The following is a 16,557-nucleotide window of genomic DNA, read 5'->3' as shown; positions in this document are numbered from 1 at the left end:
AAACAAGAGAGGTCAGGTTTGCGCAGGTAAGAAGGGAGGTTCTGGATGGCCTGTTGGGGGGGTGGGGGGGGGGAGAATTCTGGCCAGATAGAAGGCGATAAGAGCAAACTCCTAATTATTTGGGATGCAGTAAGTATGTTAGGTAAAATACAATTTTCTTAGAAATTGTAATTTTTTTAGCCTTATAAAAGCTTAAGGGGACCGTCCACCATGGTGTTTTGACATAACTTTCGGAAATCAAAAATCGTTTTATTGTTTCTATGTATTCATAAACATATCGTACTTGCTATCCAGAAGTTTCAGCCAATTATTTTTATAAATAATGAAGATATAATTTAGCAGTTCTTAAATGATGACGTCATCCTTACTGCGTCGTCTGCATGACCGAGTTTGACAGAATCGTCTTTGTGTGTTTATTTTGGCATATATATAGCAGTTTTTCACTTATGTTTCGAAATCTTGTACATCTGGTAGAAATGGAAGGCATTGGTAGAGGGTAGGTGAACGAAAACTACGAGCTACGAGAACAACAGCCAGAGTTTCCAAAGACGTATAGAAGTTATAATGCATGCGTTTGTTTACATGCAGTTCGTATGTACATTGTGTTTTCACAACGTCCTCGAGAACTTTATAGCAAGGCCAATGTTACCTAAGGTCATAGAAAGAACAGAAAGTAAGCACAGAGCAAGAAAAAAGAACCAAAAAGAGAGGGAAACATGAATAAGAGTACAAAGCTGGAACATGCTAACTAATGAGAGGCCGCTGGCAACTAATGACACCCTTACGCTAAGAGTATTAGTAAACCTAGGGTTTAAATACCTCGTTTATAGTGCGTTTATATAGAAATGAACAGTAAAAGTAAAAAGTAAGGTTATCATAATAATATTATATTCATTTATTTTAAGAAAAGAAGTGATAATTTGTTGCAAATCTTTGGGAGCTCATAACTCAAAAACATACTTATTCACAGTTAGGTACATTTTTCTCACTTATTTATTGTCCAATTTTAGAGAGAAAGATATTGAAAAGAGGAATAAAAATCTCACAATTTTGTGTACCAGAATTTTTATTTTCCTTTTTCTCTTTTTTTTCATGAATATTTTATGTTTAGACTAAGAAAATTGAGAAAAAATTCATTAAAAAAAGGAAAATAAAAACTCTGTCACAAAATTATTCGATTTATAAAGAAGTTTTAATGGTAGGATTTTCAAAACATTGTTGTCAGAAAAATGTACTTAAAAATTTTTTTTAAATCATGATTTTTGCTACTATATCGAAAACTTTTGATCAAATGACGAAGTTTTTAAATAATGAAGGTATTATATGTGTCTAAAACTTAGAGAAATTGTATGTTTTGAATGATTCGAAAAAAAAAAAATTCATGGCATGGCGGACGGTCCCCTTAAATGTAATGTATAAAGAAAGTAAAAAAATAATGAAAAAAGATATAGCTTAGATTTCTGTATCTCGCGGTTTTTCAGCTATCGCCTTGGAACGGAACACTTGAAATAACTGAGGGATGACTGTATTTATTCCTATACTAACAAACCTTCCGTTATTAATGTGGATTATCTTTCAGTGAAGTTGGAAGGTAGCCATTAGACTTTAATTGCAAGGTGGCAACTCTGCCTAACCGCATGAGCGGGTATGCTGGGGGATACCCAGCCGCCTCTATATATACTCTCACAGCAGTGAGATACGTCACTTTTTCTTTTGGCTCGGTAGAGATCGGGCATGTCCTTGCTCTGACTGTCATTGGACTTTCTGATTTTGCTTTCTCTTTTCAGGTGTGCTTGTTCTCTCTACGTTCTTCTTCTTCGCGCATCCCCAAATCTCTTTCAAAAGCTCCTTCTCGCTCGCACTCTTCCAAGGGACAATCGAATGAAAAAATTTAAACACTTTAAAATAGATTGATCACCAAAAATCTTACTAGACTTTCTCTATTAGCCTTTTTTTTGTTCTATTGAAGAAGACACAGACCTAATGTGTTTCTCAAAAGTAAATTTTCTGTCAAGAATCACACCTGAAATTTTAAAAGAGTTATGCAAAGTTAAAGAAACATTATCTCATGCTGAGATCTGGATGTTTAGGAGCCACTGTCCTTGACCTCCTTACAGTCATACTTTGAGTTTTGTTAGGATTCAACTTCATACCACATAAGTTGCACCATGCACTATTTTTAGCTAGATCTCTATTAAGGGATTCAGCAACCCCATATCTACATTCAGGAGATGGAATTGATGCAAAGAGAGTAGCATCATCTGCATATGCAACAAGCTTGTTTTCTAGACCAAATCACATGTCATGTGTAAATAGTATGAAAAGTAATAGGCCAAGTATACTACCCTGTGGCAAAAGATATCACATTCCTATACTCACTATGATGCCTATCAACACTTCTCTTAGATCTATTACTTAAAAATTCAATAAAAATGCTAAGAAACAAACTCACCCACTCCCAATTGTTTGAGTTTGAAAACAAGCGTTTCATGATTAATACGGTCAAAGGCAGCACTAAAATCAAGGCCAATCATACAAACTTCCTGTACAGCATTGGAGATTGTGAGAAGGGCATCACATGCTCCAAGGCCTTTACGAAAACCAAATTGCAAAGTAGGGAACAGATGATTACTTTCAGAAAACCTATTAAGACGTTTTGCCAGAAGACGCTCAAAAACTTTAGATAATATGGGAGTTATGGAAATGGAAATTGGGCAGTAATCAGTTGGACTTGAGCTACCACAAACATTTTTACATAGTGTCTCCTCTCTCAGAAGGGCTTTTCACAACAAGTTGCAGAACGAATGTCTGGTTACTTGCGTAGGTCGTCAGCCTCAGTCTACCTGGCAAAATGGAGAGTATTCTGTGGTTGGTGTTGTGGAAGGAATATATCTCCATTCAATGCCACTATTCCAGAAATAGCGTAGTTCCTTGTATACCTTCGGGAGAAAAAGCTTCTTTCAGTCTCGGTGGTGAAAGATTATCGCTCAGCCTTAAGCTTTGCCTTCGTTGGAGCTTTCTTTACTCATACGGAGTTATGAGATCACTTGCCCCCAGTCAGACATTAGGCCTACTCCTTGGAACGTGGTTCGCGTCTTAAGATCCCTAAAAAACCTACTTACGAACTATTACGCCATGCATCTGACCTAAATCTCACTTTGAAGACGGCGTTCTTGCTCGCTTTAGCCTCGGCAAAGAGAGTCAGTGAACTTCATGGCCTCTTGTATGATATCGTCCATTCAAGGGGATGGGGGGAAGTGACACTCAACTTCGTCACTGAGTTTATTGCTAAGGCTCAAAATCTAGGAGTGCTGGACCATAGATTCGGGCCCTTTCAGATTGCGAGTTTTCGTTCTGTAACCAATGAGTCGGATCAGTTGTTACTATGCCCAGTGAGGAGTTTGAGATGCTATCTTAAACACACTGCAGCAACTCAACCTCAACTAACACCTCTGTTTGTTAGCTCAGGGAGAATAAAGTGGATGATCACCAAGAACATGGTTTCCTCCTAGATTTGCCAAGTAATCGAAAGAGCCTTGGGTCCTGATCCTCCTCTGACTTGTCAACCTAGAGCCCATGATGTCAGGTGAATCAGCACTTCCTTGGCATTCAAACGCTGGTTTCTTCGTGTTGCAAGTACTTCAAGCAGGTGTGTGGAAGAGACAGACCACCTTCACAGCCCATTATTTAAAAGACGTAACCCACAGGAGACTCGATACGTTCACTATCGGTTCTGTGGTGGCTGCTCAACAAGTGGTTTAAAAATATCTCAGGCTCCTTGATGGACAAGTAGCAGTTGGTTGAGAGCATTGGTTACCTGGGGTAATACTGGGATGAATGAGAGAATGTCTGGCTTTCCTTCTTCATCTTCCCCTTCCTTGGGGTACAGCACCATGTGTCCCTCTGCAAGGTGGCTTCAACCTCTGCAGGTAATTATCACTTCCCTTGTGTAGCCTAGTATAAGTTATAAATTTATATACTGTCCACGTCCCCAATGTTCTCTGCGAGGTAAGCAGTGGGATACGTCTTGTTATCCTATAAAAACTCAGAAAGTGTTCATACAAAACAACTTCTATTATACTGCATTGCACAGGCCGCTATTATACTCACTTCGTATATTTTAGCGGTGTCAAAGTTTTCCCTAGACCACATGCATCTACTGAGAACAAATGACAAATTCGGAGATAATTTGTATTTTTTCCTAACTAATAGAAACCAGGAGTTGTTTATATAAATTTGCCCACCATCATCTGTCCCCCAGAAGTCCTGCCTGCAATCAAAAGTGACATCTCTCATTGTTGGGAGAGTGTGTATATAGAGGTAGCCTACCCGCTCATGCGGTAAGGCATGGTTGCCACCTCGCAATTAAAGTCTAATGGCTTCCTTCCAGCTCCGCTGAAAGATAATTCACATGAATAACCCCAGGTTTGTATTGTGGAAAAATACAAATTATCTCCAATTTTGTCATTAAATGAATAAACAGTAATATAAATGTCAGAATCGTGTACTTTTACAGCTCCCAAGCTTTTCTGCTTTGGAAAAATTGATATTGCCATCATATTCATAAATTTTGTTTATCATAATACAGTATTCAGATTAGAACAGGCATGACAGTTTGATAGCTTTTCTTATAACTGTACAGTATACTGTATTCAAATTGTGCTTTTATTTTTCAGGGTGCTCAACCGTGTATGAAAATGAACGATTTTGTAACAATTGTTTCAAGATTCGAAATTCCACAGCCCTTAACCATTCTCGCATCATTGCTGCAGCAAAGAAGAAAATGGCATCTGGTTATTAGACAAGGCATTAGAAAAGTGTTGTCCTTAGGTGTTAATGTTTTATGCTACTGTATACGTATCGAAGTTCTTACTTGGCATACAAGATTTTATACTAAGAATCATTCAACAGTGCTGTATGGAGTATTCAAGCATGAACTTCCTTACCATAATATTAAACAAGAAAATTAGTATTTTTATAACAGTTGTCCCTTAACATTTGCATGGGTTAGGTAACAGAGATACCTGCAAATGTAAAAATTATGAGAATAAGTGCTCCCTTTCTTAAGAAAACTGCTAAACCCCCATTTCCCTACGCAACTAAAGAAAAATCTTCTGGATATCTTTAGAAACAATATAATTGATACAAAAGCTGTACAAATACTAAAAGTAGGACAGTACATCATTACTTTACCATTAATATTGGCACAAGACTGGTAAAGAATGTGAAAATGTGTTGTTTTACCTCAATTCCAATTCTGTAAATACGGTAATAAAATATGCAAATGTCAACCTGCAATTGTAAGGGACAACTGTAGCTGCAAGCCAGGCTGTAAAATTAATTACCATGATAGATTTTATATATTTTTTAAATCATAGTATTGAATTATGAAATAGTACAAGAAAGTAGCTACATATTTTGAAATCAAATTTATTTTATTACCCTGTCAAGAATATGTAGATTTTTTACTACTTTTCAGCATTTTACATGTAATAATTTTATGAAGGTATTTGATAATGAATTGAAGTTTCTTTGATGAATTAATAAAGTTTAATTATTTGGGTTATGGTGCATATGTTTGTGTAATAGTAAATGAAATTACACATCATTACTAGTAAGATTGTAATGTTTTAGGCAAATCTGTAAACCTTTTACTAAGCTATACTTTGTTTTGTAACACAAGGAACTAGAAAGGGTATAGACAATTTATCCAATATAATCAATATATACTTTAAGTATATTTTCATTTGTAAAATTTGTGTTTTATGTGCAACTTCTGTACTGATTTTAATTCCAGGATGGTTTCGCCAGAAATGGAGTAATTTCTATAGTTGGCATTTCGTTTATAAGCAGAAAGTATATGAAAAAATTTGATTGGAAAGGTTTAAGATTTTAAAGTAGACATTACTTTCATTCCCAATGGAGCAATGCTGACTTCTTTACTTTAATTCTGAATGGAACGCTATTGACTTCTTTTGGAAGTTTATTGATTTGAAACATTTATTCTATTGACTGTTTTTATTGCTGACACTCTATCATGATACAGTAATCACAGCTTATACATGGCATGCATAAATTTTTAAAGAATTCTGATGAATTTCTCTTAGGTATTTCATAATTGTATAAACTTTAGAATAAAAGAAAGTTCAGTGACAGTAATAGTAAAAGAATTTGACGAAATATCAGAATTTCTATGTCAATGTCATGTTTTCTGGAGACATTTTAAATTTTGAGCTATAAACAGTGTATGTTATTGAATTTATTAATGTTTTAGGTGTTATGTCTGTCACTATATTGTATGGAAACAGTAGTCTGATAAACATTTTTAACTTGACCTTTTATTATTATATTCTCCTATGGAAAATAATGTCTATTCAATAGACACCTTTAATTTTACTTATTTTTCAAGTGAACTGATTTTTTTTATGTCAAAAGCTAACAGCTTTTCTATATCCAACCTTGAGTCTTCCTGACTTGTTTGTTCAGCTTTTGATTTCCATCGTAATACTTTAGTTCTTATGTCACTATTGACTGTCATCACAAAACATATTTTACCCTTTGATAAACAGCCCTGTGAGATGTGATTTAACTTGCTAAGTTTAAAAATTATATAAACTCTGAATATGTCTTTATAGACCATTTCAATATTCATTTTTGGTCCTGTAAGTTCAACGACTTACAAGGATTTGGTACAGTACCTAACAAAATTCTGGTGTGAATGTTTGTGTATGTGTGTGCATAAGTGTGTACTGTATATGTGTGTATTTGATGTCCTTATTTTACTTTAAGAATGTTTTTACTATTTTCATTAATGACATATGTCCTCTTATCAGTGTATATATTTACAGTGATACCTCGGTAGTCGAACGACTCTATACTCGAACAATTCGGAGTTCGACCAAAATTTTCGAGAAATTTTTGCTGCGGTGCTCGACCAAAAATTCGGTACTCGACCAGCCGAACACGTGACGACCGCATGGGCTTTGTGATGATCGCGCCATCTCGGCCACTCTCGCTTGTTCGGGAAGCATCAGTTCTCTCGAGAGCGTCACTCAGACAACGCGCGATCAGCATTCGTTGTGATTTAGTGATTTTCAGTGCTTTTAATTGCTTTTTTAGCTTTCATAATGAGTCCCAAGAAAGTAATGAGTGTTAAGGGGAAGGAGAAGAGGAAAACAGTGCGAACAACGATCGAGTTGAAGAAGGAAATTATAGCGAAATATGAGAATGGTGTACGAGTGTCCGATTTAGCGGTAGAATACGGAATGGCGAAGTCGACCATTTCTACGTTTTTAAAGCATAAAGAAATGATTAAGAAGGCGAATGTTGCAACGGGAGTTACGGCGGTAACTAAGCAAAGGCCACAAGTGATTGAGGAGATGGAAAAGTTGCTTTTAATATTTATTAAAGAAAAACAGTTGGCCGGGGAAAGTGTTAGTGAAGCGTTCATTTGTGAAAAAGCGTTGCATATCTATGAAGAATTAGTGAAGAAAAGTCCGAGTACCAGTGAAAGTGATTCATTTACATTTAAAGCGAGCAGGGGTTGGTTTGAAAAGTTTCGTAATAGAACAGGTATTCATCGTGTTACTAGGCATGGGGAGGCAGCTAGTTCGGATCAAATTGCAGCCGATAAATACGTGGGGGAATTCGATCGGTACATAAATGAACAAAATTTGATCGCACAACAAGTCTTTAATTGTGATGAGACTGGGTTATTTTGGAAGAAAATGCCAGCCAATACGTACATTACCAAGGACGAGACGAAGATGCCAGGTCACAAGCCAATGAAAGATAGGCTAACATTGTTGCTGTGTGCAAATGCAAGTGGCGATTGCAAGATCAAACCCTTGTTAGTGTACCACTCGGACAACCCCCGGGTGTTCAAACGAAATAATATTTGTAAAAGTGCACTACCAGTTATGTGGCGCTCGAACACTAAATCTTGGGTCACAAGACAATTCTTTACTGAGTGGATAAACGAAGTGTTTGCCCCCCAGGTTAAGGCTTACCTCATTGAAAAGAGCTTGCCAATGAAATGTCTTCTGGTTATGGACAATGCTCCTGCACATCCTCCAGGTCTCGAGGATGACTTGAAAGAAGAATACAGCTTTATCAAAATCAAATTCTTGCCCCCCAATACTACTCCCATACTCCAGCCCATGGACCAACAGGTCATTTCAAACTTCAAAAAACTCTATACCAAGGCCCTTTTCAGAAAGTGTTTTGAAGTGACCAGTGACACGAAGTTGACCCTAAAGGAATTCTGGAAGGAACACTTCAGCATCCTCAACTCTGTTAACATGATTGACCAAGCTTGGCGAGGTGTGACCTATAGGACATTGAACTCTGCCTGGCGTAAGCTGTGGCCATCATGTGTCACAGAGAGGGAGTTTGAAGGTTTCCAACCAGAGGCGGGTCCAAGCACTGCTACCCCTGTAATTTCTGATGACACTGATGTCGTTGAGGAAATTGTTGTCATGGGCAGGAGTTTGGGGCTTGAGGTCGACAAGGATGATATTGATGAGCTTGTAGAAAGCCATTCTACCGAGTTGACTGTGGAGGAATTGTTGCACCTGCAACAACAACAGCAGCAGGATCTGATTGTGGAGCAGGAATCTTCAGAAGAGGATGAGGTAAGGGAGGATGTTCCAAGTTCTCTCATCAATGAAATTTGTTCCAAGTGGGCAGATGTGCAGGCTTTTGCTGAAAAATACCACCCAGAAATTGCAGTAGCAAACCGGGCAGTGCATATGTTTAATGATAGTGTCATGTATCATTTTCGAAGAATACTGCAGAGGAGGAAGAAACAATTAACAATAGACCAGTTTTTCACAAAAGAAAAGAAAGCTGCTACATCAAAGCCTGTTTCTCCTCCAAAGAAGAGACAAAGAAGAGAAGAAACCCCTGAAATAGATCTGCCCACCCTTTCATTGGAGAGAGAAACAACTCCTGAAGGAGAACTACCCCGCCACATCATGGAAGGGGACTCTCCTTCCAAGCAGTAACCTCCCCCTTCCATCCTCTCCACATCCATCCCTGTATGCCATCGAACCGCTGCTCAAAGGTATGTTCACTACAGTACAGAAAATGGTTTAAAATTGTTTTATTTTAGTACAGTAAATGGTTTAAAATTGTTTTATAGGATTTTCTGACCAATTTCATACACATTTAGATAATTATTGTTGTTTAGGTACACGTTTTATTAATATTTTGGGCCTGTTCGAGTGCTTGGGAACGGAATAAAATATATACCATTATTTCTTATGGGGAAAAAAAATTCGGTACTCGAACAAATCGGAGGTCGAACACGGATCTCGAACGGATTATGGTCGAGTACCGAGGTATCACTGTATATATATATGCAGAACACCAACTTGTGGTAACCAACACCATCTTCCAGTTACCAAAGCGACAAAAGACCACATGGAGACACCCACGGTCTAAACACTGGCGCACCCTGGAATACGTCCTGACCAGAGCCAGAGACCTAGGAGATGTCCGCATCACCCAATCCTTGCCCGGAGCGGATGTCTGCTGGACGGACCACAGACTCCTCGTCTCCCGACTCTCCGTGACGACCCTACGACCACCCAGAAGGGCACGTAACAGCGTACCACACCAACGCTTTGATTGTAGCAAGCTCCGCAACCCACAGGTGGCACAGAACTATAAGGAGGCCTGCGAACGACACCTCGCAGACCCCGTGGGTCAGGCCACTGTTGAGCACCACTGGACCACCCTCAGAAATGCCATGGCCCGTGCCGCGGAGGAAACACTAGTTTACACCACCAAGAAACGGCAGGATTGGTTCGATGAGAATGATGTTACCATCTCTCTTCTCATTGAAACCAAACGACAAGCACGCCTGACTTTGGAAAACCAACCAACAGCGGCTAACAAATGTGCTCACAAGGTGGCTGAAGCTGGTTGCCGAAGAGGGATCCGTGAAGCCCAGAACACCTAGTGGCAAAGAAAAGCTGCAGAAATACAGAGTTTCGCTGACCAACGTGACCTGCGCAGCTTTTATGCAGCAACAAAGGAAATATTCGGTCCCACGGTCATCAGTGGGCGGCCTGACGGACGCGGATGGGGCCACGACCATCACCGACAGCGAGGGCGTCCTGGTCAGGTGGAGGTCTCACTTTGAGAACCTCCTCAATGACCAAGCAGACACCCCAGACGATCTCCTGCGAATGACCCCGTAGCATCCCGTCCGTCACTGGATGGCACTACCACCCTCCATCCAGGACTTCAACAAGGCCCTGCAGCGTATGAAGCCCGGCAAAGCCCCAGGGCCAGACAACATCCCGTTGGAGCTCCTCACTCACGGTAGCCCCGGGTTGAGGAACCGTTTGATGCTCCTTATACTGAAAATATGGGAGACCAAGATCCTCCCCAGTGACTTCCGCGATGCAAACATCATTACCATCTTCAAGAAGGGAGACAGGGAGAACTGTAACAACTACCGGGCAATATCACTACTAAGCATCGCGAGTAAGATTTTCGCTCGGATTCTCCTTGACCGCCTCCTTATTCTCGCAGAAGACGTCCTGCCAGAGTCCCAGTGCGGCTTTCGACCTTCCCGCAGGACCATAGACATGATCTTCTGTGCGCGACATCTACAAGAGAAGAGCCTTGAACAACAGCAGCCCATAATGTTCATCTTCTGGGATTTGAAAAAGGCCTTCGACAAAGTACCTCGACCTGCCATGTGGGCTGTCCTCAAAAGATATGGCTGCCCACCCGATTTTGTCAAGCAGGTGCGTGCCCTCCATGACGGAATGGTTGGGAGAGTCTGTCACCGGAACTCTCTTTCAGCCCCATTCCCCATCAACGGCGGCCTGAAGCAGGGCTGTGTTCTGGCCCCAACGTGTTTCTCGCTATACACCGCAGCAATGCTCAACGAGATTCCCCCAGACCCTCAGTCGACCTACGTTTAGGCATGGATGGAGGCGTTTTCAACCTCGCTAGACTCCGCGCCAGAACCAAGACCACCTTGTGTGCAGTGCGAGAACTGCAGTATGCTGACGACAATGCCACCCCAGGTCAGACGGCAGAGGACCTGCAGTCGTTAGCTGATGCATACAACTCTGCCTACGAACGTTTTGGGATGCAAGTCAACACAGACAAAACCAAGACCCTCGTCCAACATCCACCAGGACTGATGCTCCCAAGCTTCAATACCACAGTGAATGACTAACCGTTAAAACAGGTGGACCAGTTCTTCTACCTACGGAGCATCCTAACATCAGCTCCCACAAGCAAAAAGGACGTGGAGAACAGGATCAGGGCAGCTCACTCCACCTTTGGCCGACTCAACTGCCGCGTATTTAACAATCACGCACTGACAATGACCACCAAAATAATGGTGTTCAGGGCAGTAGTCCTCTCCACGCTCCTGTATGCATGTGAAACATGGACGCTATATAGAAGCGATATTAAAAACCTAGAACGCTTCCAATAAATGAAACTGAGGCAGATCTTGAAAATCCCCTGGGAGAGCCACACCACCAACATTGAAGTCTTAGAACGTGCCTCGCTGACCAGCGTGGAGGCCACCATTATCCACCACCGCCTCCGCTGGATAGGACACGTGCATAGGATGGATCCATCTAGGCTCCTAAAGAAGATATTCTATGGAGAACTGACCCAGGGCACCAGACCACGAGGAGCCCCGAAAATGCGCTATAAAGATCAACTAAAGCGCACCCTGGCTCTAACTGACATCGATCCTTCCTCATGGGAAGAAACAGCCAGGGACAGGAAAACCTGGAGGAGTACAGTACACCATGGCACCATGGACTTCGAGGAGAGGAGGAGACAAAATGAGGAGGCTAGGAGGAGAAGAAGGAGAGAGCGATTAGAACAGCCCCGCCCACCACCTACCCTACCTTGTGAACACTGTCCGCGACTCTTCCACCACAGACTAGGACTTAACAGCCAAATCAGACATGAGCACCCACCCCAAAGATTGGAGGCTGATGGCTAAGGACAGAACCCAATACTCGGACGCGAGTGGGCGCCGACTACGATATACGCAGTACAGTAATACCTTGAGATCAGAGTTTGTGTTCCGGGACCAAGCCTGTGTGTCAATTTGCTCATATCTCAGATTAATTTTTCCCATATAAAAATCTAAATAAAAAATTAATCCGTGCCCACCCTCTGAAAAAACCCATAAAAGCAGTACACTATATTACAGTGGAAAAACATACAGTGAACCCTCGTTTATCGCGGTAGATAGGTTCCAGACGCGGGCGCGATAGGTGAAAATCCGCGAAGTAGTGACATCATATTTACCTATTTATTTAACATGTATATTCGGACTTTTAAAACCTTCCCTTGTACGTAGTACTGTTAACAAACCACCCTTTAATGTACAGAACATTTAATGCATGTACTACAGCACCCTAAACTAAAACAGGCACAAATATTAAAGGCGATTTTATATCATGCGTTTCCTAAACACCTAAAAAGCACGATAAAAAATGGCAACCAATGTTTTGTTTACATTCATCTCTGATCATAATGAAGAAACAAACTCATTTAGTGTACACATATATGTATAGGTTAGTTTTTGCATCGATTATATTGATTATACAGTACTGTATGTTGATTTTTTTATTACCAATGTTTTAGTTTACGTATTTTTCTTAGGACTTCCAAATGAAATCTTTTTCTTTATGACGCCGCCTGAAACGACGGCGTGTACGCTCAGTAAACAACCACGCTCAGAACAAACAAGGCATTTAACGCGCATGATGATAGTGATAAATAATGATACAGTACATACAGTATTTACAGTAAAAGCATTTACAAAATATGTTACCTTACAAATATAAATTATACAGTACTTGTACGTAGCAAAGCAGGAAAACAATTTACGAGAGAGAGAGAGAGATTGTTTTACGTACGTAAATGTAAATTTTAAACAAAAAAAATATGATAGGTTACAACATGTAGACTTTTAAAACCTTCCCTTTAACTTAATGCATACAGTACGTACATTACTAAACTATAAAACAGGCAGTAAGAATATTAAAGTAAAAAATAAAGATTGTTACTGTACTCACCACGAAAGAAGTTGAAGAAAAACTTGAATGGTGATGGCGATGAATTTGCTGCACAGTAGAAATAATGATGATGAAGCTGATGATGTGTTCTACTGTGCAGTCAATGATAGTATTTTACGTCTCTTCAGACGGAGGTGTCTTTTCCTGGGACACCTCTTCAACTTCTTCCTGGGAAACTTCTTCAATTTCTTCCGAAGGCGTACTAGCAGGAGGAACTGGCTCTTTTTTGCGAGGCTGGAAGAACATTGTGATCGGAAGTTGTTGCCGCTGCTTCTTTTTTCGATCCAAGAGCATCCTGTAGGGAGTCATGATGTCATCGACCTTGTTGGAGAATTGCATCGAGCGAACCATATCCTCGTCCCACTCTTGTAACATTTCTTTCGCCTCCTTGATATGGTTGCAGAACTTGGCAAGCCGTTCTAATGTTAAGCCCGTTTCTTCGACATTTTCTTGGGTCTCTTCCTCACTTGCCGATTTCGTCAGGTCTTCGAGGTCTGCGTCAGTTAGGGGCTGGGAATGGCAGTCCAACAACTCGTCGACGTCTTCAGTCGTCATGTCGCCAAACCCGTCACCTCCAATTATGGCAGCCAACTGCACAGATTTCCGTATTGCAGAGTGTTGGATTTCCGACGGAGTAAATCCCTTGTCGTCGTAAACAATATCGGGCCACAGCTTCTTCCAGCTCGCATTCACGGTTGCAGGTTTCATCTCTTGAAGTGCCTTCTGAATATTCTGCAGGCACGTGGCTATGGTGTACTGCCGCCAGTACGCCTTCAAGTTGAAATCTTCATCCTCGTCATCTTGGGCAGCATCCACACACGCAACGAGGTCCGCCAAGGTATTCTTCGTGTAGAGGGCCTTGAACGCCCTGATAACCCCCTGGTCCATCGGTTGAATTAATGACTTGGTGTTGGGTGGCAGGAACTCAACCTGAACGCCCTCACGCGACAGGTCAGTTGCGTGTCCACCAGCGTTATCCATAAGGAGAAGGATCTTGAATGGCAAGCCCTTCTCTAAGAGATATTCATGGACTTGCGGGATGAAACACTGGTGGAACCAGTTGGAGGTCAGCATCTTCGTAATCCATGCTTTTTGATTATGCATCCAGTACACGGGAAGGAGATTCTTATTTTTATTTTTCAAAGCGCGAGGATTTTTCGACTTATAAATAAGCCCCGGCTTTAACAAAAATCCAGCAGCATTGCCACACATCACGAGGGTAACGCGATCCTTGAATGCTTTAAAGCCAGAGGCTTTGGCTTCCTCTTTGAACAGGAAAGTTCGCGACGGCATTCTCTTCCAAAACAAGCCAGTCTCATCCATATTAAAGACTTGTTCCGGCTTGTATCCACCTTCGGCGATAATATTCTTGAACGTCTGGTTCACGTAAGTTTCAGCAGCGGCAGTGTCAGCGGAAGCAGACTCCCCATGCAGGGAAACGCTTTTCAGGGCGAAGCGTTTCTGAAACTTCGCGAACCATCCTTTGCTTGCGGAAAAACGTTTCTGAGGCTGGGAATCAGTGGATGTCCCTGGTTGAGGATCATCTGCATCATCATCATCTTCAGCATGGTTGCCGTCGTCGTCTTTAGGTTCCTTTGCAGCAAAATTCTCATATAAACTCAAAGCCTTTGTTTGGATGGTGTTCGTATCCAAGGCTATGTTCTTCTTCCGGCAGTCGGCAATCCACACAGCTAAAGCACCTTCCATGCGTACGATCGTTTTATTACGCGTTGTAACGACTTGCTTCGCTGATCTGCTAAAGGTGATTGCAGCCGTCTTTCTAATGTTCGCCTCGTCCTTTTTGATATAGCGAACGGTGGATTCGTTGATGCCAAAATGGCGGCCGGCGGCCGCGTAACTTCTACCATCTTTTAACATGTCGAGAAGCGTAACCTTCTCAGCTATCGTCATCATCCTTCGGTGGCGTTTAGGCTCACTACCAGCCTTACTAGAAGCAGAACGCTTGGGAGGCATTGTACAGTAGGATTTAACAGAAAGTTCAACAAAAAGTTCAACTTAAAACAGTCGCACACAGCACAGATTAAACTTCACAAATTTAAGAACGTCTACTCAGCGATATGCGGAAAGAGAAAGTGAACGATCCAGCCCCGCGAGAACTTTGATGCTGCGGGTAGAAGATGCGGGCAAAACACCAATCACAGGCTAGATAACAAAACTTGAGTTCTGATTCGTCATCTATCAGCGCTTGAACCAATCACAACCCGTCTTACAGTACTATGATGCGTTGGTTACTCATAGAAGATGCCCCGCGCATACTGAACTTACGTAGATTAAGTACAATACCGTAATAATAATAAATAATGATAATAATACTGTACAGTAATAATAATAATAATAATGATAATAATAATAACAATAATAATTTTATTAACAACAACAACAATAATAATAATAATAACAATAATAATAAAAATTTACGTACGCTATTTTACGCCTCTCTCTCTCTCTCTCTCTCTCTCTCTCTCTCTCTCTCTCTCTCTCTCTCTCTCTCTCTCTCTCTCTCTCTCTCGTACGCTTATTCGAAATGTGATTTTTGCAACAAAGAATATTATTGGATGCAGTACTGTACTACGTACGTATACATACAAAAGATTCATGGAAAAGAAGCACATCCATTACAGTACACACCATTCTAATATGGTATGACTGCATCTGATTTGCGTTTCATGTTCGATTTAATTTTACTACGTACTGAATTATCGTATGATCACATTCTCTTTTCGTGTTTTATTTCTTTCTGTGCTGAATTATATATCATATGTAATGCAATGAACAATCAGTAAGAGCAGATATTACTAATTACAGTATTAATGGAATTACAGGTAACAAAATATCGTATTTGGTTGTCTTCAGATTTCGCGGTATTTTCGAATTTTCCGGAAAATCCGCGATATGTATATATATATGGGTTATGGGAAAACCCTGCGAAGTGGTGAATCCGCGATTGTCGAACCGCGAAGTAGCGAGGGTTCACTGTATTTTTAACTGTTCTAATTCACATTCTACACTCACAAAATAACAAATACCTATGAACTGGTTATGATGCTCAATAAAATGTAACATTATTATGGAGTTGTTACCTTCGAGACAGACGGTAGCGGCTAATGGCTGTGTGCGCGGAGGAAGAGGAGGGAGAGAGACTTGACGGCAACATGTTCGGTATGCAACACTTTTGTAACACTATGTAGCATACCTTAACTTTAAATTTAACTTAAATGAAATTAGCAACTTTGAATTTAACTTAAATGAAATTAGCTTACTGTACACACACTTAAAAAATGTTAATCTTACATTATACTAAACTTAATTCTAATTTTGCTTTCATTTTAATTTTTTACTTTTCTTCTTTCGGCTTGGCTATTTTTGCCTCACTTTTACCTTCTCTTTTTGACAGCCTTTTTAAAAGGAACTATCTAGGGATGTTTGCCTTTGTCTCCCCTTCAAAATGTTGCGAAAATGACGC

The 16,557-nt window shown here is 40.7% G+C and overlaps 1 protein-coding gene across 1 annotated transcript in view; it reads left to right on the top strand.

Moving 5' to 3' along the window:
• Positions 1-6,334, top strand: part of LOC137640081 (uncharacterized) — a 248,802-nt gene extending 242,468 nt beyond the window's left edge. The window contains exon 14 of the mRNA XM_068372535.1: positions 4,677-6,334. Within this exon, the coding sequence (XP_068228636.1) occupies positions 4,677-4,801 (125 nt within the window). The 3' untranslated portion in view covers positions 4,802-6,334. The remainder of the gene's footprint in view (positions 1-4,676) is intronic.
• The last annotated feature ends 10,223 nt before the right edge of the window (positions 6,335-16,557 follow it).

The sequence above is a fragment of the Palaemon carinicauda genome, chromosome 4, assembly GCF_036898095.1.
Source record: "Palaemon carinicauda isolate YSFRI2023 chromosome 4, ASM3689809v2, whole genome shotgun sequence".
Lineage (NCBI taxonomy): Eukaryota > Metazoa > Arthropoda > Malacostraca > Decapoda > Palaemonidae > Palaemon > Palaemon carinicauda.
This window is presented reverse-complemented; position numbering and strand designations above follow the sequence as displayed.